Source organism: Poromitra crassiceps (assembly GCF_964638095.1).
Source record: "Poromitra crassiceps genome assembly, chromosome: 2".
Classification (NCBI taxonomy): domain Eukaryota; kingdom Metazoa; phylum Chordata; class Actinopteri; order Beryciformes; family Melamphaidae; genus Poromitra; species Poromitra crassiceps.
In genome coordinates, this window is record NC_139624.1 from 53,373,312 (window position 1) to 53,398,706 (window position 25,395).

Sequence of the window (25,395 nt, forward strand, 5' to 3'; positions counted from 1 at the left end):
ACAACAGAAAATCCATCTAAACACTGAAGAAATAAATCAGCCGTCACCAAACTTTTACTCCCACCAGCTAAGCTTAGTTCACAGATTACCACTGGTTATCAGCTAGGCACCTATATTAGCATTAGGTAGGTGTGTACTTCATGGTTTGTAAATCAGTGCCAAAGCATTAAAAGCATTGTAAAACTGTAGTGTCCACATTATAAAGCCAATGCTTTGGAAAAACCACTTACATCTTATACTCAATCATTCCAAACGTCCCACAAAATTGACATGGTTATGAATGAAACCATATTAGCGAAAAAAGTAATTGGAACACACATGCAGAGTGCAGACTCAAGAAAGACTCAACAAAATCAACAGATATCAACTCAACTGTGTATCGTGGGCCCCTCATGACCTAAGAGGATTTGGGGAGGCTAAAGCCATGTGATAATGTAGCAGCAACGCCTATGATGTGTAGTGATATCTTCACTGATACTCATCTAGGGTGTGAAATAGGGATGGGACGATATATCAAAATTCAATATATCACAAGTCAATGTGAGCCTGGTAAACCAGCCGGTCACGTGAACTCACATTTCATTTCTTTCTACCAGACGTCTGGCCTTAAGCTTTAACAGAAGTTTGGCAGGTGTACTTGCCTTGACAGAGATAACTCCTTCAGCCAATCAGTGTTGGATCCAGTCAAACCCAAATCCACTCGGGAGAACGGCAAAAACATCTTCTTTTCTGCCGAGAAACTCCGCTGTTGCATACTCCTGTACTTGTTTAATTGTTGTTATTGAGTCTATTTCTGCAATAACTGCACTTTATGGCTGTTTAAACTCGACGAATGTTGACGTTACTCCTCGAGGCGGACAAGTACGGAGGCAGCCATTATTGTTTTCCCAGCAGCGTTCCTGATTGGCCGGTTATGATGTCAACTACGAGGCTGGTCGCTGATTGGCTCCTACGCTTTGCAGTCTCTGCAAAAGCCCTCCCAGGGCTGGAGGCCAGACGGTCTGGTAGAACGACATGAAATGTGAGTTCACGTGACGGGCTGGTTTACCAGGCTAAGTCAATGCCATTGCTACAAAGAATTGTGGTTCAGAAATAAACATAATTCTGCAGTCATACTTTGTTGTTGTCATTTAACTTTTGTTAATTACATCATATTGTGGTTGCATTGAATTGTGAATCCCATATCACGTATTGTGAGATAAGAATATCGACCCATCCCGAGTGTAACCCTGACCTACATAGACATTAGGTGGGATCAGGGGACTAGGGGTTGACTGTATTCCAGTCTTTAAGTATCTGGGACAGTAAGGATTCCCTAATTAGACCCATGATGTGTATTTAGGTTATCATCACTGGAAAGTGCCAACAGTATCAGCACTCCTACCAGCTAGCTTTGTGAGAGTAAGCCCTGAACACCACTAAAAACATCACCCAACTGATCACATCATACCCGTACCATTTGGTCCTGTGTTCTTTCAGAAGGTGCTGGAGAAGTGCTGGAGAAAAACCACGGGGTGATGTTTCTGGAACTCCTTGACCAGCCTCCTCTTGCCTTTCACAGGCATGCTGTTGTTGAGGGAGACATCATGGAGGAGCTGCTTGAGGCTCTCCAGGGTGGACGCCTCACGCTGGTCCTCGTACTGCTGTGGCGTCACCTGCTGACAGAAGGTGAAGGCTACAACACACAGAGGGGAATGGGGAGAGAGGGAGAATCATTGAAGACATTGGTTTCCAGCTTGCTAAAGTACACTAGTTGCTGAAGTGTAGATCTGAGCTCAGGTGTGTCTTAGAATTTGCTTAAATGAAGAGCAAATATCACTTTATTTGGATAGTCCAACTCCAACATTGATACTCAACTGTCAGGTGACATGTAGAAAGATGTACTTCAACAATGTGTCACCTCATCTGCCTATTTGGTGCATCTCCACTGACAGACTAACCCTAAACTGACCCCATTTTTCAAACTTAATCTAACCTTTTTTTTTTACATTAAACCCAGCCATACAATTAATCCAAGCCTAAACTTGAAACTCGGTAGGATTTATAGTGACACATTGTAGTCATTTGATAGGAAGTTGAGCATTCAACATTGGATAATGTCTTTGGCGATCAGATACCATAATTTTCTTTATACTTTATCCACACTAGGATTTATTTGAAATTTCTAAGCAACTGAAAATAGAAAGGCCTTGGAATTTTGGAATGTTTTCAGTCACATAGAAAAGCCAAAGACAAACTAGCTTTGGGACTGGGATTGCCTCTTGCTACTATTACTCTGCCACAGTCTGCAGGAGATGAAAGCTATAATACACAACAGAAAGAGGGCTGAGGAAGCACCAGCATATTAGGGATTAGTATTGATTCATTGGTCAAGGGAAACAACAGATAAGGCATGCCAATCCATAACTGATATATCTCTATATTATAGTATGGTAAGCCCTATGCTTGTGATAAAGGGCTATGTAGATAAATATGACTAGACCATGTGGAAGATTAATTTATCTGGTATTACATTTGATGGTCTATTGTGCAATGTCAGCCATGTGCGTCTTTCTCTTGCGTTATACTTGACTTACTGGAAATAGAGTCAGGGTCTTTGCCCTGCTGCATAGTCCTCAGTGTTTTCCTCACAGCTTCAATCAGGGATGTGGGAGTCTGTAATCATTACAGGTAGAATATTAAACACAGGGATGTGGGAGTCTGTAATCATTACAGGTAGAATATTAAACACAGGGATGTGGGAGTCTGTAATCATTACAGGTAGAATATTAAACACAGGGATGTGGGAGTCTGTAATCATTACAGGTAGAATATTATCAGGGATGTGGGAGTCTGTAATCATTACAGGTAGAATATTATCAGGGATGTGGGAGTCTGTAATCATTACAGGTATAATATTATCAGGGATGTGGGAGTCTGTAAGCATTACAGGTATAATATTATCAGGGATGTGGGAGTCTGTAAGCATTACAGGTAGAATATTAAACAAGGATGTGGGAGTCTGTAATCATTACAGGTAGAATATTATCAGGGATGTGGGAGTCTGTAATCATTACAGGTAGAATATTATCAGGGATGTGAGAGTCTGTAATCATTACAGGTATAATATTATCAGGGATGTGGGAGTCTGTAAGCATTACAGGTAGAATATTATCAGGGATGTGGGAGTCTGTAATCATTACAGGTATAATATTATCAGGGATGTGGGAGTCTGTAAGCATTACAGGTAGAATATTAAACAAGGATGTGGGAGTCTGTAATCATTACAGGTAGAATATTATCAGGGATGTGGGAGTCTGTAATCATTACAGGTAGAATATTATCAGGGATGTGAGAGTCTGTAATCATTACAGGTATAATATTATCAGGGATGTGGGAGTCTGTAAGCATTACAGGTAGAATATTATCAGGGATGTGGGAGTCTGTAATCATTACAGGTAGAATATTATCAGGGATGTGGGAGTCTGTAAGCATTACAGGTAGAATATTAAACAAGGATGTGGGAGTCTGTAATCATTACAGGTAGAATATTATCAGGAATGTGGGAGTCTGTAATCATTACAGGTAGAATATTATCAGGGATGTGGGAGTCTGTAAGCATTACAGGTAGAATATTAAACAAGGATGTGGGAGTCTGTAATCATTACAGGTAGAATATTAAACACCACAAGTGCATTCGGAGAGTGCATGACCTGCGCTGCCAAGGCCAATAGTCCAGTCTGCTGTGATATGCAAATTTGGGGAGTCGGATCAGATCTGAATGGGTACTCTCTTGGCCCATGCTACACTTCCACAAAGTTTCATGAAAATTGGCCGAGTAGTTTTTCCGTAATCCTGCTCACAAAAAGAGACAGACAGACAGACGGTACCAAAAAGATAATCTCCTTGGTGGAGGTAATAAAAAGCCTGTAGATTTAGATATACATCTATGTATAGGACACAATGAACAGAAACAGGAACTTTACAAACTGAACAATGAGTCATTCTGCTGTTTTGAGTTGTGCTGACAACTTGAAGTGAAATCCATACAATGAACTTTCCCTATTAAATAATTATGGTATGCAACTTCACTGGTAGTGTCTTCAGGGATGAATGTGTGCAACCCCAATTCCAAATGAAGAGCAGTTATGCAACACCAAAGGTCTACCTTGAAGAGCTGAGTGTGGTTGTCCATGAGAAACAGCACCAGGGTCTCGCTCTGGCCTCGTGTCAGCTCATGATTCTGGACAATGGCCTTCTGAAAGGTCCTACTGGCCAAGACCCTGTTGTCAATCTGAAAGAGAAAACACCAGACAGTCAGACCGTGAGAAGCGTGATATTTAAGACATTTTGTTTAGATATGCTGTAAGAAGATTAAAAGAATGTACCAAGTGAACAGAAAAACGATTGGACGTTTATTTTTAAAGGGGGCAATAGAGTCAAGGATGTATGGCAGTTTGTATTAAAAATATTATCCAAGGCCTCGGTGGAAATGCTTTGTGACTGCTCAATGAAGCCAGAATGAAATGCAGACGACAGTATATTCCCATGATTTTCAATAAAGCCTCAGAATCTAAGGAATAAGTCAGCATGCAGGTGGGTCTCCAGAGGGAAGATAGTCACCTGTTTGTGCAGACGGCAGGCATCTGGGCGAGCTGCTGTGGCCATGAAGGCCAGCAGTCTTCGGAGCTCGTCTCTACCGCTCGCCTCCAGCAGGCGCAAACACAGCTGAGACGCCCTGATAGCCTCCTCCACCTTCCCTCCATCTGGAGAAAAGAAGGAAAACGAGTGAAGGGGGCAAGAGGAAAATTATTTCGATCTTAAAGGGAAACAGAACTATGAATATAAACGTATACAAAAGCTGTAGGCAAAAAGAGAAAAAAAAAAGAAAATCAATACAAAACACCAAAATGACATTCCACCACATTGAGGGTTCTGGTGGATTTGTACTCATGGGGGTCCATTTCCTGTAGTAATGATTAGCATAGCCTTTCATGACTAGTGGATAAGGACAAAAAACCATGCCAGAAAATGTACCACATCCCAAAACCGGAGACAATGTCTTGATGCTTCATATATTATCCACATATCAATCATCTGATATCAAGTGTGCCAGAACAGGTCCTCAAATCAGTCTCCATAATGTTCATGGTTACACACATTACACAGTAGTGACACCACAAAAGACAAAACCCTTTCCAAGTCTCACCCAGTAAATCCAGTATTGCTATATGTACATCCAGGTATCGTCCAGAGAGCAGTGGGGATTTTTCCTGTCCACTGTAGTACTTTGCCATTGTGTCAAAGAGCAGCCTCTTCTGGCTGGCCGACGCTTCAGCCTGACCGTCCTCTGAGGAGGCGTCGCCGCCCTGCTGGTGGAGCTGCTCCCCTGCTATCACGATCAGTTGGTCGGGGAAGAGCTCCAAGCAGTCTGCTGCTGCCGACAGCCACGCGTCCAGCCTGAGAAGAGAGGGAAATTACACAAAAATGTTGCCTAATGTGGTATACAATTCAGTAGAGGATGGAAATATTCATTGTACTTGGCCAATTTCCCCCTGCTGCCCCGGTCGCTGCTCCACCCTCTGACCATCTGGGGAGAGCTGTAGACGAGCACCATGCTTCTTCCGACACATGCGCAGTTGCCAGCCGCTTCTTTTCACCTGACAGAGGGGAGCTTCACCAGCAGGACGTAGCACGTGAGAGGATCACGCTATTCCCACCAGTTCCCTTCCGCCACGAACAGGCGCCCCGACCGACCAGAGGAGGCGCTAGTGCAGCAACCAAGACACATACCGCAAATCCGTCCGGCTTCCCACCCGCAGACATAGCCAATCCTGCCTGTATGGACGCCCGACCAAGAAATATTCATTGTTGAACAATCATCATTTTTAAATGACCAATGACCAAACTTGATGACAGTCGTGCTTATAACACTAGATACTCTAACAACCTGAACCGTCTCAGAGTCTACACTCTGCACTGAAGGTTAGATACAGGATATGGACTCTGGAATAGTTACATTCACACTGCCAATGAATTTACATCAACGATTTCAAAGACGAGTAACCAAGCTGCTTTGAGAGTTGCCCTAACATTAGACCATCACACAAATTCTCTCTCTCCTTTGTCACCTTCTCCATGTTCACCCTAGTTGTTGTTTTTCTCTCTCAATGTTATCTGCAAAGCTTATTGGCGTTTGTAGCTCAGGAGGTAGAACAGGTCGTCCACTCATCACTTAGGATAAAATAGGTCGGTGGTTCAATCCCCGCCTTCTCCAGTCTGCATATCGAAGCGCCCCGCTGTCAGGTGGAAAGAAGCGGCTGGCAACTGTGCATGTTTCGGAGGAACTTTCTCCGCCTTCTCCAGTCTGCATGTCGAAGTCTCCTTGGGCAAGATACTGAACCCCAAAATGCTCCCAGTAGTTGTGCCAGCACCCTGCATGGTAGCTGGCCACAATCGGTATATCAATGGTTGAATATACCTACTCATTGACTACGTTTACATGCAGACAATATTCCACTATTATTTGGAAAATGACAATATTCAGAATTTGATAAGGGTCATGTAAACAGCATATTCCAGTTTCATTTTCCGAATTTGGCCTTTTTCCGAATTTAGCATTTTCCGATTAAGACATCTGGGTTATTCCAGTATTATTCAGGTTTTAGGAGGATTCTTTGATCATGTATACAGCGCATTCAGAATATGTGTCTCAATCAGGGTTTTTACCGCAGTTTGCGACGCATGTTGCCTGTTTGTGGTCAACTGATGTGTGCTAGAAAGCGCTAGAAGAGGCGATATAATTATTATAATCCGTCATCTCTGGCATGCGAACAGAAAAGCCCACATTTCTGATCAGGAGGAGATGAGAAACATTGTTTGGTTGTCCATGGAAGTCCAAAGTGCTTGCGACCCTGCGAGGTAATAACGTAGGCTACTAGCCTACTTTTTATGAAAGACTTGGATGTGCAAATAATCGCAACGCCAAACTTTCCAGCAGCAAGCTCTTGGAATGGACCAAGTGATCCTGGTAAGAATAGCGCTGCTCTGTTTATTCTCAACAGAAAAACTCTGCCTACCTGCATCTCTCTCTCTCTCCCCTCCCTCACATGTCGGGGAGGGCGAGCTACGGCTGCATCTAAACGGGAATATTAGTGGATTATTCATTTAGTCGGAATATTGTCATTTTCTGAATATGGGAAAAAAACTGAATATTGTGTGCATGCATGTAAACATAATCAGTGTAAAGCGCTTTTGATAAAAGCGCTATATAAATGCAGTCCATCTACCATTTATTGATGATCATCTAATTTATTCTGTGTGTATTTGTTTAATCATTCTGGTCCTATTAATGTGCAAATATGTTTTGTGGAGCACTGACTGGGGCAGGTTGAGGGTGTTGGGCAGCTCTCTCTCCAGGCAGGTGTTCGAGATAACCAGGTCCTGGTGGTGGGTTGCCAGAGGGGTGCTGCAGCCCTGGGGCTGAACCCTGGGAGGGGAGGTCAGGATGCAGTCCAGCATGGGCAGCTCCACTATCTGCAGCAGCTGCAGCAGTGTCTGCTGCTTCCAGACCTCATCCACCACTGAGGACAAGAGGGACAGAGCAGAGAGAGAGAATGAAGAGGGAGGATGTAAGAGGTCAAGTTAAGGAAGAGAATAATTTCAAAGCAGCAAGAGTGTGTGTGTGTGTGTGTGTGTGTGTGTGTGTGTGTGTGTGTGTGTGTGTGTGTGTGTGTGTGTGTGTGTGTGTGTGTGTGTGTGTGTGTGTGTGTGTGAGAGAAGCATCAAAAGCTGGGTTCCCAAACCATCAACACATGTTTTTGCAAATTATGATAAGATATCAATTCGGGGAAATGATGTTTCGATATTGTACAATATTTCAAATATAGTTTTGAAAAGAGATGACATCAAACTCTATGGGCCCTATCTTCGCAACGGCGGTAATTTTGCGTTAGCGCCCGTTTTGTGCTGGAATAGTGCCGTGCAAAGCCCTAATTGTGGGCGTGTCAGCCCGCTGCGCTTCACGTCATCTCGGCACAAACCTCCATAGGCGTGTTTATGCCCATGACAGGATTGACAAGGTGAGATCACTCCCCTTAAAAGCCACAGCGTCAACACCATGACGCCTGTGAGTGACACCAGCTTCTTTCTTGCTGAGAGCAAGCAGAGAAACAGAGAGAGAGAAAAGAGAGAGGGTGAGAGACCGAGAGAGAGAGAGGCGGGGGAGAGAACGAGAGAGGGAAGGGAGAGAGGGCCGCCGCACAATTACGCAGTGATGTCCCAAAGTGTGCGCTTACTGTAATTAGACGTTTCGTTCATATAGGCTATAACATAGGCCTACACATCTAAAAATATTTGTTTCTTTAATAGGGTAGGAATGTGTGAGATTTTACTTCTAGCCTATTTCAATAGCCTATGTCAGAATTGTCCACTCTGGTTAAGCCATTGACTGCGGTCACGCCATCCGCGCTGTGGAGAAGCTGGTCTTGCATGCCTGCAATTGCAGGGAAAGAGGTTACTGTGTCGGTGCCCTGGGTGTTTTGGGCCGGCCATGGGGCTCACAGGGTGGGGAGAGGCAGCTTGGCACAACGTCACCATCACAACTTTCTCAAAAGCAATCTACTGTTACGTCACACCACAAACCTGTATGGTCGGGAATTATGTAGCCTAATAAAACCATGATAAACGAATTCTCATTTTTAAATCAAGTTGTGTTTTTTCTGCAATGTAGGCTATAGTTGAAAATCAACGTGGCATTCCAAGGAGAGAAGAGTGTGTGCAGGCGCGGAGAGTGACATCCATGCCGTGCGTAAATGTATTCAAGCAAGGATTTCCTGCACTGCCCGGAGAATACGGTCTGCGCTCAGGCGTATGCCTGTCGTAGTCTGGTTTTTTGCGCTAAGACCAGCTATTTGGTGGCGTTAAAATTGAGAGCACCCAAGGCAATTTTTTCTAACACATTGCGCTGGAACGCCTATGTAATGAAAGTAATCTGGTAACTTGCATTAAATATTGCATATTTAATGTGCGGGCCTCCCAGCCTCTCCAGAGGTCACACGAACCGACCTCTGGCTGTACCCTGCTCATCTGGGGGTGGGGGCCCAAAAAGGACAAGGCGCCAGCGTGTCTAAAGACGCCTACAGCAAGGTTTAGGAACCTGTGTACAGTACATGCGACTCATAGGGTGTTTGGTATCAATATTCTCAGAATCACAAGGCACATTGATCTATATAAATTGTGGGTATGTTTAATAATGCTTTTTAAATGTACAATCAGAATCAGAAATCAGAATCAGCGCAAACGGCAGCGCCAACGATAGCGCCGTACGAAGATAGGGCCCTATGAATCATAGTGGCAGATATCGACATATATCTCAGCCCTACCGGCCCTGGAGAGGAAGGCAGAAGAGGAGGGGGCTGTGGCCAGAGCCGGGGGCAGGGAGGGCCGCAGGTTGATGATCTTCAGCAGCCTCTCCACCCTCCTGTCTGACGGCCCTACAGCGAGCGGATTGGAGATAGTCCTCAGCTCATTCAGCCTGGGGACAGAACAGAATCATTATGGTATCATTACGCTACGGTCTGTGTAGAAAAGGCCAGGGTTCATGCACCATTTCCAAAGTCAAATTTAATGCTTTTTAAGAAATTTTTAAGAGTAAGACCTCAATCAACATAATTTAAGGCCCCAAAATAATTTATTTGATAGAAAGAGAATCGTATTTTTAGGCTGAATGGCATATCACGGTTATCAGTATTATTATTATTGTTGTTAAAATGGGATGAAGTTTTTCAAAAAGTACTGATACACTCACTGAAATCATTTAACCAAGTTTTATATTGAAAACCACAAATAAAACCAACAGTTGTTTATGCACATTTTGGTTTGCATAAACATTGAAACAATAACATAGCCAATACCTTGTGCAAACATATGAAAACTATATCCCAGGTGCACCATACTAATAAAGCAAGGAATTGTATTTATATTTGGAATTGCAAAGAGTGTGTGTTTGAAAACAAAACAAAAGCTTTTTTTCGCTGTTTTTTTTTTTGCTGAGTGCACTATACCCGATAGCGGATAGCGGATAATTGTAAATAAAAGCTATTTGCAGCATTGTAACGTTACTGAAAAATGATAACAGACTCAGAGCTGATCAACGTGCACCTGGACATATTCAGCTGCGATGGGAAACAGCTGTCAGAAAGCATGTGCCATAACCTGTACATGGTTATGGTTATGTACAGGGTTCATACAGACATTACAAAACAAAACTCAAGGACTTTCAAGCACTTTTTCATTTTCAAGGACTTCACGCAAATCAAATAATTGATTTTCAAATATAAATTTGGCCCAAAAGGGGCATCATATTTGCATTTTGTCTTTAACAAGTTAATTCTACTATCAATCTTGGGAATGGAATGGGAAAATATTTGTCTAAAGATTGCTTTGACTTTGAACAGATGCTCATACCTCAGTAAGCGCATTTTGTCTTTTTAATACCAACTTTGGTCAAAATATAAGACGTGACAGTCACTGACAGCGTTATGTGGTTCATGTGAAATTCAAGGACTTTGAAGCACCTTGTTTAAAAAATTGGCTATTTTCAAGGTATTCCAGGACTTGATTTTCCCCCCTCAAAATCCAAGCACCTTGGCAGAACCCTGTATGTAACGTTACCACATGTGGCATTGCTACTGTAATTATTTGGCATAAAGGAGAGCAAGACAGCTTTTGCGATTTATTCCAATGACATCTAATAACAGTCTGTCTGTTGGAGTGCATCTCTGAGGATGTCTAGTCTCCCTGATGCGTCTTTATGGAACCCACCGCAGATTTGGGCAGACCACGCTCTGCTGCTCTACCCAGCAGTCAAGCGCCGGGAGCAAGACTTTTGTTCCCTTTTGACAGCTTGAATCTCACACACCACAAACACTCTGCGCCCAGCTCAGCGATTTCATTAACCAACTGAATTGCTCTTATGAGCGGACATTTGAATAAATTATGGTCACGTACGTTCCTTACATGAACGGTAATGTGGCTTCATTGAATCAATACCGCTCGACCGTGCAACCAATATTAGTCTTTTATTTATTTGAGTAATTATGCTACCCAACTTGTACCCAGCAATCGGATTTGTGCAGTGATCCCCACACCCTTGTATTCAAACATGAGTGGAAAACACGAGTGGAATTGGGTGAATAGTGAAAAAAGCTCATTTATTCTCACAGAAAATAGACGGTTTGAGTGAGGCAGTGATGAATGCATTAACGCATTTAGGCTACTACTACTGTATTTATGATATACTATTGTAACAGAACATGGACTGTGTGAGGCAGAGTGAGAGACCTTCAAAGCAGGAAACTCAGATATATTACTCTTGGGGTTGATCAAGGTAAACGGCGCAAATGCCCAAATCTCACGGGGCTTTTGTTTGCGTCTTCCAAAGAAGTCAGATTTTCTGAGGAGAAAGATCATATTGCCTCAAATATCAGATTAATCATGTTGGCAGCAGAGCTTTTCTGAGGCCTTTGGTGAGTTCGTAAATCCACTCTCCGACACTCCACACTGAAATGAGAGCGTGGCTCTATGGTATATTGCAACAGCGCTCCCAATTTACCAATGGTCCGGTCCAGTCCAGTCACTCACTCCAGTGTGCGCTCTGGCGCTCGGAGTGGCTATTTCCGAACACACCCCTTGTCAAGGAAGCGCAGCTGGAGCTTGTCAAAATAAATGCTCATCTCATTGCCTCATGTGAGCATGGGCGCCTGGCCAATCCCGGCTATTGACTGTTGCGTAGGTGGGCGCAGGGCATGATCTGCAGCACACATCTACGGTGGGTCCCATTGCATGATGATGCCGACTGACAAGTAGCTGGCCCACTTAATTGTTAATTCAGTGTTCCCACCTCTTGTTAAACATCAAATTCAAGGACTTATTAAGGACTTTCCAGGCCCAATTCCCTCAAATTCAAGGACCCAACACGGCATAGTTTGAGACACAGATCAAGATTAATTAGTGTTACAACACTGATAATTTTACAATGAGAACTTGCAGGCTTTACAGAAGCTCAACAATTACAAAGAAAGAGAGAGGCTTGAATGTGTGAACATTTCTCAACTGTGGTGTGCTGATGGCAGACCACACGCAGACAGCGGAACGTATCCCATTTACTAAATGTAAAAGGAATCTAAATAGCTTAAATTTCTATTCTTGCATAACATATATAAATTGAAGCCCTTTCAATGACCTATGTCTATTCAAGGCTTTCAAAACTTTCAAGGCCTTGAATTTCCCCCCCCTCAAATTCACAAACTTTCAAGGATTTCAAAGACCAGTGGGAACCCTGTTAATTCCATCGCTCTGCTGTTTGCTTTCCTTTCAGCCTGGACGACCTGCTAACTGCAGTAGCCTGTCTAGCCTGTAATGTCACTTCTGCTTCTGTGTGCGCTCCCAGAAAAGTCCCATTTGCATGATGCTGCCCTGCGCGCCTGTCTGGATTTGGGAGACTGTTGCTAACTTTGACAAACACCATCTGAAAAGTTAAGACTTATAGCAAATTTATGGTAAATTTAAGACAATTTAAGACCTTAATTTCTAGGGGTGTCACAATTCTCCAAATCCACGATTCGATTTGACTTTCGATTTTAAGGTCACGATTCGATTCTACACATTTTTTTTTTTTTTTGTCCAGCACTGATGGCTATGCCCTTGTTAGATTCAAGTCTTGATTTACAGCAACATATCATTGGTTTTATGCCCTGCTAAACTGTCATTTATGTACCACATTAAGGCCATATGGGCAAACTTAAATGATGTATTTAATGCACGCAATAATAAATCCATCCATCTTCATCTCCATAACTCTATATGAAATTAATTCACACTGCCATTCTGTCAATACCAAATAAACAATAAATTCAATTCAATTCACTGGCATGTATCTAATAACAAAATTGCCAAAGCATTTCAGGACAATCCACAAAAGATATAACTGATCTGACAACAAAGTAAACAGTGGATAGGCTACATGGTCTTTACACAAGAATTTCGGCTGTCTTTAAAGTTTTCGGAACAGGTTCAATTTTCTGCATTTTTCAAAAGCCTTTTTTTTTTACTCATGTTTGGGAGGGAGGGAGAGACAGACAGAGGAGCGGCTGAACGAACAGGCAGCTGGAGATACTGCTCGCTTCACTCACTCGCCCCTCTCTGCTGCCTTCCCACGGTGCTGCGCGGCCACGGCGCAACACAGCCAGCTTTGGCGAGGTGAGCACGGAGCCCCTGTCCTGTGCAATACGGCACCATTCCCCGACCTGCTGCCATGATCTGCCTTCCCCAGTCCATCTCACCGCTGCTGCAGTCAGCCTTGCTGCCTGTCACCGACCTAGTCATGTTGTAATGTGCATACAGGAGAGGACGAATATTTGTCTCGCATTGCGAATAGAACGACGACCTTATTAACAAAACGCATTGGACTTAGAGATGTAACGGTATGAAAATTTCACATCACGCTTATCGTGACCAAAATGATCACGGTTATCAGTATATCACAGTTTGTTAAAATGTGCTGAACATTTTCAAAAAGTACTAATACACTCACAGAAATCATTTCACCAAGTTTTATATTGAAAACTCATACCCAAAAAGGATTGATACACTCACTGAAATCATTTCTCCAAGGCTGCGCGTTTGCATCTGGGAGAGGGTTGCCAACTTTGGTTGATGATGGACAGTATTTACCATGTTTTTCATGCACTGTAATCATGGTAACACGGTAATCATGGTACCACGGTTTTAATGATAATGAAAATTTGAAACGGTACGGTTATTGTAAGGAATTTTATCACGGTTATCATTCAAACCGGTTATCGTTACATTGGACTCAGTGTGTCTGTGCGTGACGTTTTTTTTTCGGATGGCGGATTAAAAAAACGAACAATTCGGACATGTGCCAAGACAAGACCATTAATAGGACAGAATCAGAATGTCACTAGATGCAGCCTATTGGTGTTTTCAGCTCATGGACTCAGACTGTGCTCAGCTCAGCTGCTGTGTCGCTCCGCCTCCGCTGTGTCTCATTGAAAAGGTGTGTTTGCTTTTACTTGGCACGTGCAAGTGGGGTGTAGAGGGGGAAGTAATACTGGTCTGGGAGAATCGCGATCCTGCCTGTAAGTTTGATGATCGAAATCGAACGCTCATTTAGATATATTTTCGATTCAGAATCGAAATCTCGACAGACACCCCCATTAATTTCCCTTATTTTAATTTAAGACGTTTTAAGACTTTTTAAGGAGCTGCGGGAACCCTGAAAGGGCTGTGAATGTGTGCATTTAATGTAATCGGACAGTTCCATTACAGTCTGGAATAAGGCAGTGAAGCACCACTAAAACTATCAAACGGTAGCAATTTCAATGCAAACCAACCTGGAGCCCTTCTTCCTCTTTGTCTCCTCTGGTGCCACGTTTTCTGTGTCACTACCATAGTCCCTGGTGGCAGAGCCGGGCAAGGCTTTACAGTCCAGGAAACGGTAGAGACTGCAGCTGCTATCCTCGAAGGTCACCTCCTTGTCCCGGCGAAACAGCTTCGTACCCACCGGCTCGAACACCTTGGCCTCCATCAGCGCCTGGCAGAGCCGCGTGGCTTTGAGGCGAGACACTTCACTGGCGCAAAACACCACGTTCTGCATCAGATAGCTCAGGACGGCGTCCACGCCATCTGAGCCTGTGAAGCAGTCGGCGTGAAGACGCAAGTGCCTGCGACGGCGACGCACCTCCACCTGGGTGTGCAGCGCCTGGATGATGTTCTGCCATAGGTGGGTGGCACCGAAAGGCCCGGAGTAACCTAATAGGAGACAGGGAGAGAGAGGAAGTCAGTGGTCAATAGCTAGAATGTCATGTTGCTGTCTAACAGTCGGTTCATAATGCAGTGAAGAAGTAAGTTAACAGTTAATCTCAGTGATGTCCCTGAATTATAATGTGTGGACACATGTCAACTGTGCTGCTGTGTTACAGTGATGGCACTGGCAGACTATGTGGTCTCTCTTGCCTTCGATTTCTGTTCTTGCACAAAATATAATTAAGCACTTTCAATTACACATGTCTGTTTATGTCTATTTTCAAAAACTTTCAAGGCCTTGATTTTTCTTTTTCTTTTATAAAATTAAAATTCACAACATTTCAAGGATTTCAAGGACCAATGTTCCCCGATTAATTGTCATCATATTCTCCAATCTCCATGGTATCCACATTTTTTCAGGTCGGGAGTCGGGACCCACAGGCACAGATTGATACACTGTAGTAGACCATAGACCATAGACACACATTTAATCAAAGGTTTTGTCTCTGGGACCCCATGACGAGTTTTTTGTTGTTGTCTGTCTCTACTGTAGGTTGAGAAAATAAAACCTTTGATCAGAATATAGCTAGTGTTACATTCTCTCCCAGTGCAATGTGAACAAACATAATATTGAAATCAGCTCATTCTCATTTCGCTGGAAACACCCTTGGAACCACCTAAGGACCCCTGGCTGGGAGTCCCCTGGTACTACAGTTTGGGGTGTCAAACACGCCTAGAACTGGGCCGCCAAGAGTGCACTCCCATAGGATGACTTTGCAAAGTGTAAAGATCGCACTGAGGAGTCTTACAGTAGGCTAGCTGTGGTCTAGGCGGCAGCTAATGGGGATCCTTTTAATAAACAACAAACAATCCAATGTGATGCACTTGTGAAGGCTAAGAGCTACCAGGTTTCAGGATCAAGTTCAATATAAAGTAGCCTATTGATGTCATGTTTTCTGTATTAATCACTAAATGGTCAACTATTTTCATTACCCCATCAATTGTAATGCAGTTACAGACAGTAGATTTAGGTGTGTAGCTGAAGCTGAGATAACCCTACGTGAAAGTGTGTTCTCATCATTTATTTGTGATTCTTTACACTAAAAGAAACGGGAACATTTGGAGGTTTTGTCATTTATAGGTTATCAATCAACAAACAGCAGCTTGATAAAACTTAATAATACACAACATTGTGGGATCCAAAACACATAATCAGTGCTAGCCAATCAGTGCATATATAGAGAGTCAACGCTTGCTTGACGTGAAAAAGGTTTGAGAATCACTGTGCTGCTTCAAGGACACTGCAACACAGGGCGGCCTAACATTAGCGCTGTCAACGCTAAAAACCCAAACGTCCTAGCATTTATTTACATTGCTGTTTTGTTTGTGTCGTTGAATTGAGATAAATGGGTCTGTTATTGCGTACAGAGAGCACTTACCAGGCTGAATATTTTCACGAAAACTCCGTGTTTGACTGTTCAACCGTCTGAAGCGAGGAGTCAAATCAACCGCCATCATGAGCTCCCATGTGACGTCACGCAAGAACAAGCAGTTCTTCTTCTTCTTCTTCTTCTTCTTCTTCTTCTTCTTCTTCTTCTTCTTCTTCTTCTTCTTCTTCTTCTTCTTCTTCTTCTTCTTCTTCTTCTTCTTCTTCTTCTTCTTCTTCTTCTTCTTCTATTGAGTTTAACGGCGGTTGGCAAACAACTTTCGGGTGCATTACCGCCACCCACTGATCTGGAGTGTCGACTAAAAGCTATCTCTCTGTGATTATATGCACACCTACAATTACTTCCTATCGAACAATAAACACAATAATCATAATTAAATAATAAGGAACCAATTAACTATAATAAATTCTTCAAATTCTATTCATTAATCTTGTTGTTATTAAATACTTCAAAAGGAGTATCCAACACTTATCCCCTGAAGGTTTTCTTAGACTATTACTTATGTCCTCTCCAATCTCTCTGAGTGCATTCTTTAACACATCTCTTTCTGACACATACTTCTGACAATGCAATAACACATGATCCACTGTCTCTCCCTCTCCAATACTCACATCTCCCATTATTGTGTTTCCCAATCAAAAATAGGGAACTGTTTAAAGCAGTTTGACCATTCCTTACTCTTGTCATAACTATTTCCTATTTCCTATTTCGACCCCCCAGACTCTCATAATCAAGCTGATGTCATGTCTAATCGCCAAAAATAAATATTGTTATGTGCCTACAGGCTCATGTACCTAATCTAAATCACTGTCATTCTAGAATGTGTCTCTCTGGTTGAAATCAATCCATGGGGTAGATGTCACTTTAGTAGCCGGTTGACATTGAGTTGATTGCTGATTGGTGATATGGTGTTCCTAATAAAATGTGTGAGTGTATTTGCTGAGTGGTTTTGTTATTGCTTTTGTTGAAGTGAGTTTGTTTGGACTGAGTCATTAAAATACATGTTTGCAATGTCTATGTGAGGCAAAATAATCCATTATGCATAAGATAAACTGTAATTGAAGCAGTCGTGCACATCCTATGTGAGTAGAGCCAAACCCCCACTGTCGAACTCGGACCATAATACAGTGCATCTCATCCCCACCTACAGAACTGCTCTCAAACATAGCAAACCACAAACCAAGACTGTAAAGGTCTGGACTAGTGACAGCATAGTATCTTAAAGGATATTTTCTCTCTACTGAATGGAGCATATTTCACAAGATTGAATGAATGAATGAATGAATGAATGAATGAATGAATGAATGAATGAATGAATGAATGAAAATTTTATTTTCGAGTCAGGACAATTCCTTGACCCATCCATATGGAATTATCAGACACATCAACATACAATAATTAACAAAACAAGAACATTCCGGTGTGTTACCCAACCAGGAACACATAATACAACCTATACTGTAGATATAAAAAAGCAGAGTAGATATACATACATCAAAATAAAAATAAATTATCTATTATAGGTCGCCCTTCTCCTCCTTTCCCATGCTTTTGAGAGGTACTCAGCGAATGCAAAAATGTGATCAAAAAGAAATTCAATTATAGCTCCGTTCTCACTATCTATCAAATCTAAATCAGGAGAGTAGGCTATGGACTTTTTTAAACAATATTTCACGCAAATCATGATACAGAGGGAAATATAGAATTAAATGGAATAATTTCATTATCCACTTCATTCAACTCGCAATATTCACAGATTCTTTCTTCCTCAACTACCCCTCTGTATCTTCCTGTTTCAATGTGTAAAGGCAGAATGCCACATCTTATCTGTGCACAGAGTGACCTCTTACTTTTAGTATACAAAACATATTTTTCACATTTATAATCTTTTTTGAATAAATAATACATTCTTAATTCTGGCTTCTGCCAGATTTCCTCAGCCCAAGACTGTAGGCATTTAGCCCAGGTTCGATATTTGAAGTCCTCCACATTCACAAACACTTTGAAAATAATTTTCTTCAAGACCACACTCCTGTAATACATCAAAAATGCCAGATACCCATTCCCCTTCAACAGACAGATCCCAAAATAAAACTTGACTGGCTACCCTGTTAGTTGGTAAATCCAGCAGCCTGTTCCAGAGACTCACCATGCTGGCCTTCCATCTAATTTCACAGGAGTCCCACCCCATGTCTCAATTGACTGCCAGAATCGGTGCATATTTATGAAGCCCCCAAAAAAACCTGATTGCCCGATTCTGGACAATGATTCTGGATGTGGACAATGCTACTGAAACTATTAATGATTATATTCAATTTTGTGTCGACAATGTGATACCTCAGAAAGAAATAACTGTTTACCCTAACAACAAGCCATACATAACTAAAGAGGTTAAAAACGGCATTAATCGTAAGAAATTGGCATTTAAGAACCGGGATAGAATGCAACTGAAAACTGTACAAAAGGAGCTTAATCATATTCTTAGATTATCGAACAGAACCTCTCTGCAACGAGCTCCAAAAAACTGTGGGACACTATGATATGACCCCAGCTAAAAATTGCCTCAGTACCTCTGATGACCTGCAAAAAGCAAATGAATTAAATGATTTTTACATGAGATTTGAAACCCAGGACTTTTCTTCTGAATGTAAAAAGGTTTCAGATAATATCTCGATTACTGACCAGGATACAAGGTTGGTGATTGACCCTAACAAGGTTCAATCACTTTTTAAGCAGACTTGCACTAAGAAGGCCACAGGGACAGACAGATTGCATCTCTGCATTTCTGCTCAAAACATGCTCAGAGGAGCTGACATCAGCATGGTGCCCCATCTTCCAGAAATCTGTGGACTCGCACACCATCCCCACCCTCTGCTTGAAGAAGTCAATAATTACACCTGTTGCTAATAAGTTTGCCCTAAAGAAAATAATGATTTTAGACCTGTTGCATTGACATCCATTGTTATGAGATGTTTTGAGAGGATCATGGTGTCACTGCTCAGGAATGAGGTAGAAGTATTTTTAGATCCCTTTGAGTTTGCTTATAGAGACAGTCGGCATGTCTGGGAACGCCCCCAAAATGTTATACGGCTGGCCCGCGAGTGGGGTAAAACCGCTCATATCTCAATAGGCTGACTGACTCACCAAAGGAAGGTACTGCGGCTCTAAACTACAGGTTGGGGATTCTAGAGCAGAACACAAGACGTCTGTTCAGATGTGCATTTACTGCAGTGGTTAAATAAATCCCCAATCATGTCTGCCTGGGCTTTGCTAGCAGATCAATTCTAACTTTGCTGAATGGATAGAACGGGGGATTTACCCCACCCTGACCACGCCCCCAGCCAGCTAACCCAGCGTCTATGACGAGACGTCGCCTCAACCTATACAAGCAGGGGCGTGGCGCAGATGATGCTATTAACAGCATCATGCATCTGGTCACTAAACACCTGGAAGACCCCATGGCTTATGCACGCTTATTGTTTGTCAATTTTAGTTCAGCTTTTAATACTTTGCAGCCTCATTATGTTGATTCAGAAACTGAAACAGAAGAGTGTGAATCCCTTTATTTTAAAATGGTATTTTTCTATTTTAACTGGACGCACTCAGGGTGTTAGGGTTAACAATGCCCTCTCAGAGCCCAGGTCCGATTTTTATTTATTTATGTTTCATGGAGTTTTTCTGTAATGCAAGTCAACCTGGGGTGCAGTTATTTCTTGTCTGTAGATTCCTTGTGTGCTGTCTTCCCCCCACCTGTTGCCCATGTTCCCTCGTAGTTGAGCCCCGTTGGTCATTTCTGGGGTCTTGGCTGATGGACTAAGAGAGACACTTTGCACACACAAAAATGGTTGTTTTCCAGTGAAGCAGTTTATATCATCAACATTTGTTGATGAATGAAAAGAAAAGCCTCTCATAAGGCAACACATCAGTCCATGAGGTAGATGTCACTTTAGTAGTCGGTTCACATTGAGTTGATTGCTGATTGGTGATATGATGGTGTACCTAATAAAATTGGTGAGTGTATTTGCTGTTTTGTTATTGCTTTTATTGAAGTGAGTTTGCTTGGACTGAATCATTGAAATGCATATTTGCAATTGTCTATGTCATGCAAAATATTCCATTCTGCATCAGATAGACACAATGCATAATGAGATAGCATTTTGCATGACATAGTCAATGAGACGCCCTAGAAAATATGATCCCATTATGTCTTTTTCTATCAACAAAACCTGAACCTGATCTGAGAGGGAATGAGTAGGACTGAATAGGAGTGCTTGCCTAAGACCAGTTCACTTCATACGTATCAAGTCAGGTGATGTGGTCAGGTCCTATCAACCTTCTTTTGCATGCTGGACATCAAAGAACAACAGTTGCAATCTATCAAATACCTGAGGAAATTTCAGACATACAGCTGATGTGCTCAGAAAGTTCTACCAACAGGAGGAGAGAAGGGTCTTATCAGTGTGCCTTTTACTGAGAGGCTAACTCTTTCCAAATCAAGGTGAGATTTTTACTCAAGGTTTCATTACAGCATGCTAGAAGCATTAGTTGCATGAGTAAAGACATTTCTAAAGCATTGTTCCTACATGAATACACATGAATTCATACATAAATGTTTTATTCTTGTTAAATAAGCTAATGTTAAATTATTGTATTTTTTTCATACTTTATGAATGATGGATTCACCTTTTCTAAACGAAGTATTAAATCACTTACAAACCAGTTAGCCTATTTACAGGGTTAATAATGGTTCCTAAGATCATCGAGAAAACCTATTAATGATTGACAAACTATTTAGATAAATGTATGCATACAATTATCCATATAATGATTTAGACATGCACTAATGTTTGAGTGTGTATGTGTATGCAATTATAGCTTATTGAATATGAAATGACTTACATCGAGAAAACCTATTAATGATTGACAAACTATTTAGATAAATGTATGCATACAATTATCCATATAAGGATTTAGACATGCACTAATGTTTGAGTGTGTATGTGTATGCAATTATAGCTTATTGAATATGAAATGACTTACATTTGATCTATAACACTTATTAATACTGCAATTCATGAATAATTCAGGTAGTTAGAAAGCATTTACTAGTTGTTAGTTAGGTATTTTTTGTGTGACCTCATCTAAAGTGAGGACTATCTATACCACACATGATGCGGCCGTATGTATGCCATCAAGGAGCAGCCAGGGTGAGGCCGCGCAACGGCCGACCTGCGTATGTGAGCCACAGGGCGGCGAGCCCGCGTAGCGAGATGCCAAGTATGCATTAATGTACATATAAATAGTTTGTTAAAGATTTAAATAATCTTATTGACAACTCCTAAATAATTGGTTTGTAATTGATATTATACTTAATTAAGAATTAGTGAATCCATCGGTATGACAATACAATCATTAAACATATAGATTAGCATAATTCATCAAGAATACTAATAATGCTTAATAGTTTGCAGTTACTATGAAGTCTTTGTAAAGGTTTCTTATTGCAATATTGGTAATGCCTTCATATCAGTTCATAACTATGTATTTGTTATTTGTAATGTTCAACTGAACATGTTTTATCACGTCATAAACATAGTTTTACAGAAAATAATGACATCACCCTTTAATTTAAAATAATGAGTAGCCCATACTTTGACATGCTATGTTTCAATGGCTGATGTTGAAAGATTTTCTTTTAACATCTCTTGTCTTTATAGACATTATTTCCCTTTGGGCAGCCATTGTTTCTGAAAAGTGCAAGCATAAATATTTGGTATTATTATTAGCAAGGTATGTATGTTGCCAATTATTAGGTTCAGGTTACTTTACCCATACGTAGATTTGGTTTGCAGTAGAGTCATCCATCTTGACACACATTTTAGAAACAACACACAGTAGACAAATACGTACTCAAAGTTCCAGTCATCACTAAACCTCTAAAAGTAATACAGACAGACAGACAGACAGACAGACAGACAGACAGACAGACAGACAGACAGACAGACAGACAGACAGACAGACAGATCTAATCAACATTGCTTCTATCTCTGCAATGTTGCTATAAATTGTTCATCTGAGTGATGGCTGCTGAAAAAAAAAAGAATTGGCCAGTGTACAGGGAGGAAGCTGGGTTAATTATTAAACTTTTGTTAACACACCTGGTGGTTCTGGCAACAGTCACTATTGCTTCTGTAAACAGGATCCAAGGTATGGTGTACTGTTCACACCCAGAGGTAGAAAGAATGCCTTGTTGCCAGTTGCTGAGTTGAACAGTTCCCTCGGGTATATTCTCATGCGCAGTGTTGCATAAAGTCTGAATCAGATAATACCATTCTCAATGGTGTTGTTGGTGATGTTCTGTTTGGAGTCATGGCTCTGTTCTCTCTCCAGGGGGTAAATCATGTCTTCTTCAGCCTTCCATGGGAGCCACTTTGTCTTCAGCAGCCTCATACTGATGTGTTTTCTGGGCCTTTTCATCATGTACTACAAGCCTCACATCAACTTCTCCACTTTCGGCAATTGCATATTCCCTCAAAAGGAGGCAGCTCCTCCCTGTCCTGCAGTCCAGTGTGCAGAGGCAGAACAGGCCCATGTCTCAACACCAAACTGTTCCTCAGAGCAGCACATGAATCCACACTACAATCACAGCCAGGAGGTCCAGGCTGCAGGTGGGGAAGCAGAGCGAGAGCCTGACACGATCGTTTTGATCTGGATGTGGCCGTTTGGCCACAGGTTTGATCTCAGCTGCAGTGTGTTGAACATCACAGGATGTCACCTGACAGATGACAAGGCTGCTTACAGCAAGGCCCACGGTGTCCTCTTCCATCACAGGGACATCCACGGACAGGCCGACCTGCCGCAGGAGCCGCGTCCATGGTTCCAGAAATGGGTGTGGTTTAATATGGAGTCACCTGCTAACTCACCTCAAATCCCTAAGCTCAATCACTTGTTCAACTTGACATGCAATTATCGCCTGGATTCAAATATTCCAGTGCATTCTGGGTCATTGGTTCCAGTGACTCATGAGGATGAGATGAGAGATGATGAGATGATGAGATGATGAGATATACTTTATTGTCCCGGGAGGGAAATTTGTCTTGGGCAAAAGTGCTTGTACAACAACAGGTGTAACAGACAAGTAATACAAAACAGAACGGTCACAGTCACATTCACAGCATTGCACTAAAAGCACAGGAAGTGTACCAGCTAAGGTACTGATTGCACAACCCTATTGCACAGTAAGTTTATTCATCCAATCCCTTAGTAAGGGAAGTAAAATAAGCAATAAAACCATAAACCCATAAAACATAGAATAAAAAAAGAGTAAAAGAATAAAACATTAAAAATTGGATTACGAAATAAGAGAAATAAAACCAAAGTGCGAAGTAAAAGAAATAAAACCAAAGTAAAGAGCAGTAAAGGAGACGCAGCGTACCTACTTGGGGTACCTCCCTCACCTCACTGGAATGCTACACATGGGGGAAGAGAGGGCTGTTTGTTCAACAGAACAATTGAGGTGGGAAGAAATGATAGCTTGTAGCGGTTGCTTTTGTGTCTACTGGCTCGGAATCTCCTCCCAGATGGAAGCAGCTCATACTCAGAATATAAAATGTGAGAGGGATCAGTCAAGACTTTGTGAGCCAGGCTGATAACCTTTTTCTCGAAGATGGACTGGAGCGACACCGAATCATTGGTTCCAATCACTTTCTGAGCTGTGTGGACCATTTTCAGAATTCTAGTTTTGAGCTGAACGTTCAAAGACCCAAACCAAGCCGCCATGCCGTATCTAATCAGGCTTTCCAACACGGCATTGTAGAATGTGGACATAATGTTCTTGCTCACGCCATACAGTCTGAGTCTACGTAGAAAGTGCAGGCGTTGCGCTAGTTTGGAGCAAAGATAGTCCACGTGGACGTCCCATTTAAGCAGGTGGTCCATCTGGATCCCCAGATATTTGTACGAGCAAACCTGCTCGATCGTGCTGCCCTCAATGACCACGGTGTCATGGACCCTGACTGTTCTCGGGTCAAAGATCATTTCTTTGGTTTTACTAGTGTTTAAAATGAGGTGATTCCTAACACACCAGTCATTAAAACTGACGATTTCCCTGTAGTAGACAGAAGGACAGTCGTCTCCTTTCAGTAAACTTAAGATGATGGTGTCATCCGAGAACTTGATGACAAAGTTGCATGGCTCACTGTTCCTGCAGTCATTAGTGTAGGCAGTAAAAAGAAATGGTGAGCTCACTCCCCCCTGGGGGGCGCCAGTGCTGCAATGTTTAACAGTGGAGATGGAGGAATTAACCTTCACCTGTTGAGTCCTATCTGTTAAAAGAGAATAAAACCATTTGATGATGAACGGGTTCATGTTCATCTTGACTAACTTCTGAACTAGCAGCAGGGGACGGAGTGTGTCGAATGCAGAACTAAAGTCTGCGAACAGAACTCGTGCGTAGGCTTTGGGGTGTGAGTCTAAATGCTTGCTAATTAGGTGAGTCACACAAGCCACAGCATCCTCAGTGCTACGACCCTCCCTGTAAGCGAACTGCAACGGGTCCATGCAAGGGGACATTTCTACTTTAAGTTGTTTGACAATCACTTTTTCAAAACATTTCATTACCCCGCATGTAAGGGCGATAGGTCTGAAATCTTTGTTCACAGCAGGACAGGATACTTTTGGTACAGGAATGATGAGAGTTTCAAACTACCGGTGAAGGACAAATTGGTCTGCTGGATTGTGAGCAACTGGAACCCAAGGTACAAGAGAGTGGAGTTTTACAATGAGCTGAAAAAGCATGTAAACATAGAGGCTTATGGAGGTGCATTTAACCAACGTTTAAATAATCAAGAATATGTCAAGATAATGTCTAGTTGTAAATTTTACCTCTCCTTCGAAAACTCTATCGACAAAGACTACATCACAGAGAAGTTATATAAGCCCATGATGCTGGGGACTGTGCCTGTAGTTCTGGGCACCAGCAGACAAAACTACGAGGATCATGTCCCAGGAGACTCTTTCATCCATGTGGATGACTTCGCCACACCGAAGGAGCTGGCGGAGAGGCTGCATCACCTCGACCACACTCATACCGAGTACATGAGGTACTTTAACTGGAGAGACACATACAACGTCAGGACAG

At 42.1% G+C, this 25,395-nt stretch overlaps 1 protein-coding gene across 1 annotated transcript; it reads right to left on the reverse strand.

Annotated features, from left to right (window-relative positions):
* Positions 1–1,475: 1,475 nt before the first annotated feature.
* On the reverse strand, positions 1,476–16,326 carry depdc4 (DEP domain containing 4; the record flags this gene model as incomplete). Its single annotated transcript, XM_083656703.1, has 9 exons — positions 1,476–1,675; positions 2,577–2,655; positions 4,148–4,273; positions 4,603–4,745; positions 5,189–5,439; positions 7,361–7,562; positions 9,363–9,514; positions 14,397–14,814; positions 16,248–16,326. The coding sequence occupies 9 exons, from the start codon at positions 16,324–16,326 to the stop codon at positions 1,476–1,478; spliced, it is 1,650 nt and encodes a 549-aa protein (XP_083512829.1).
* Between the last annotated feature and the right edge of the window lie 9,069 nt (positions 16,327–25,395).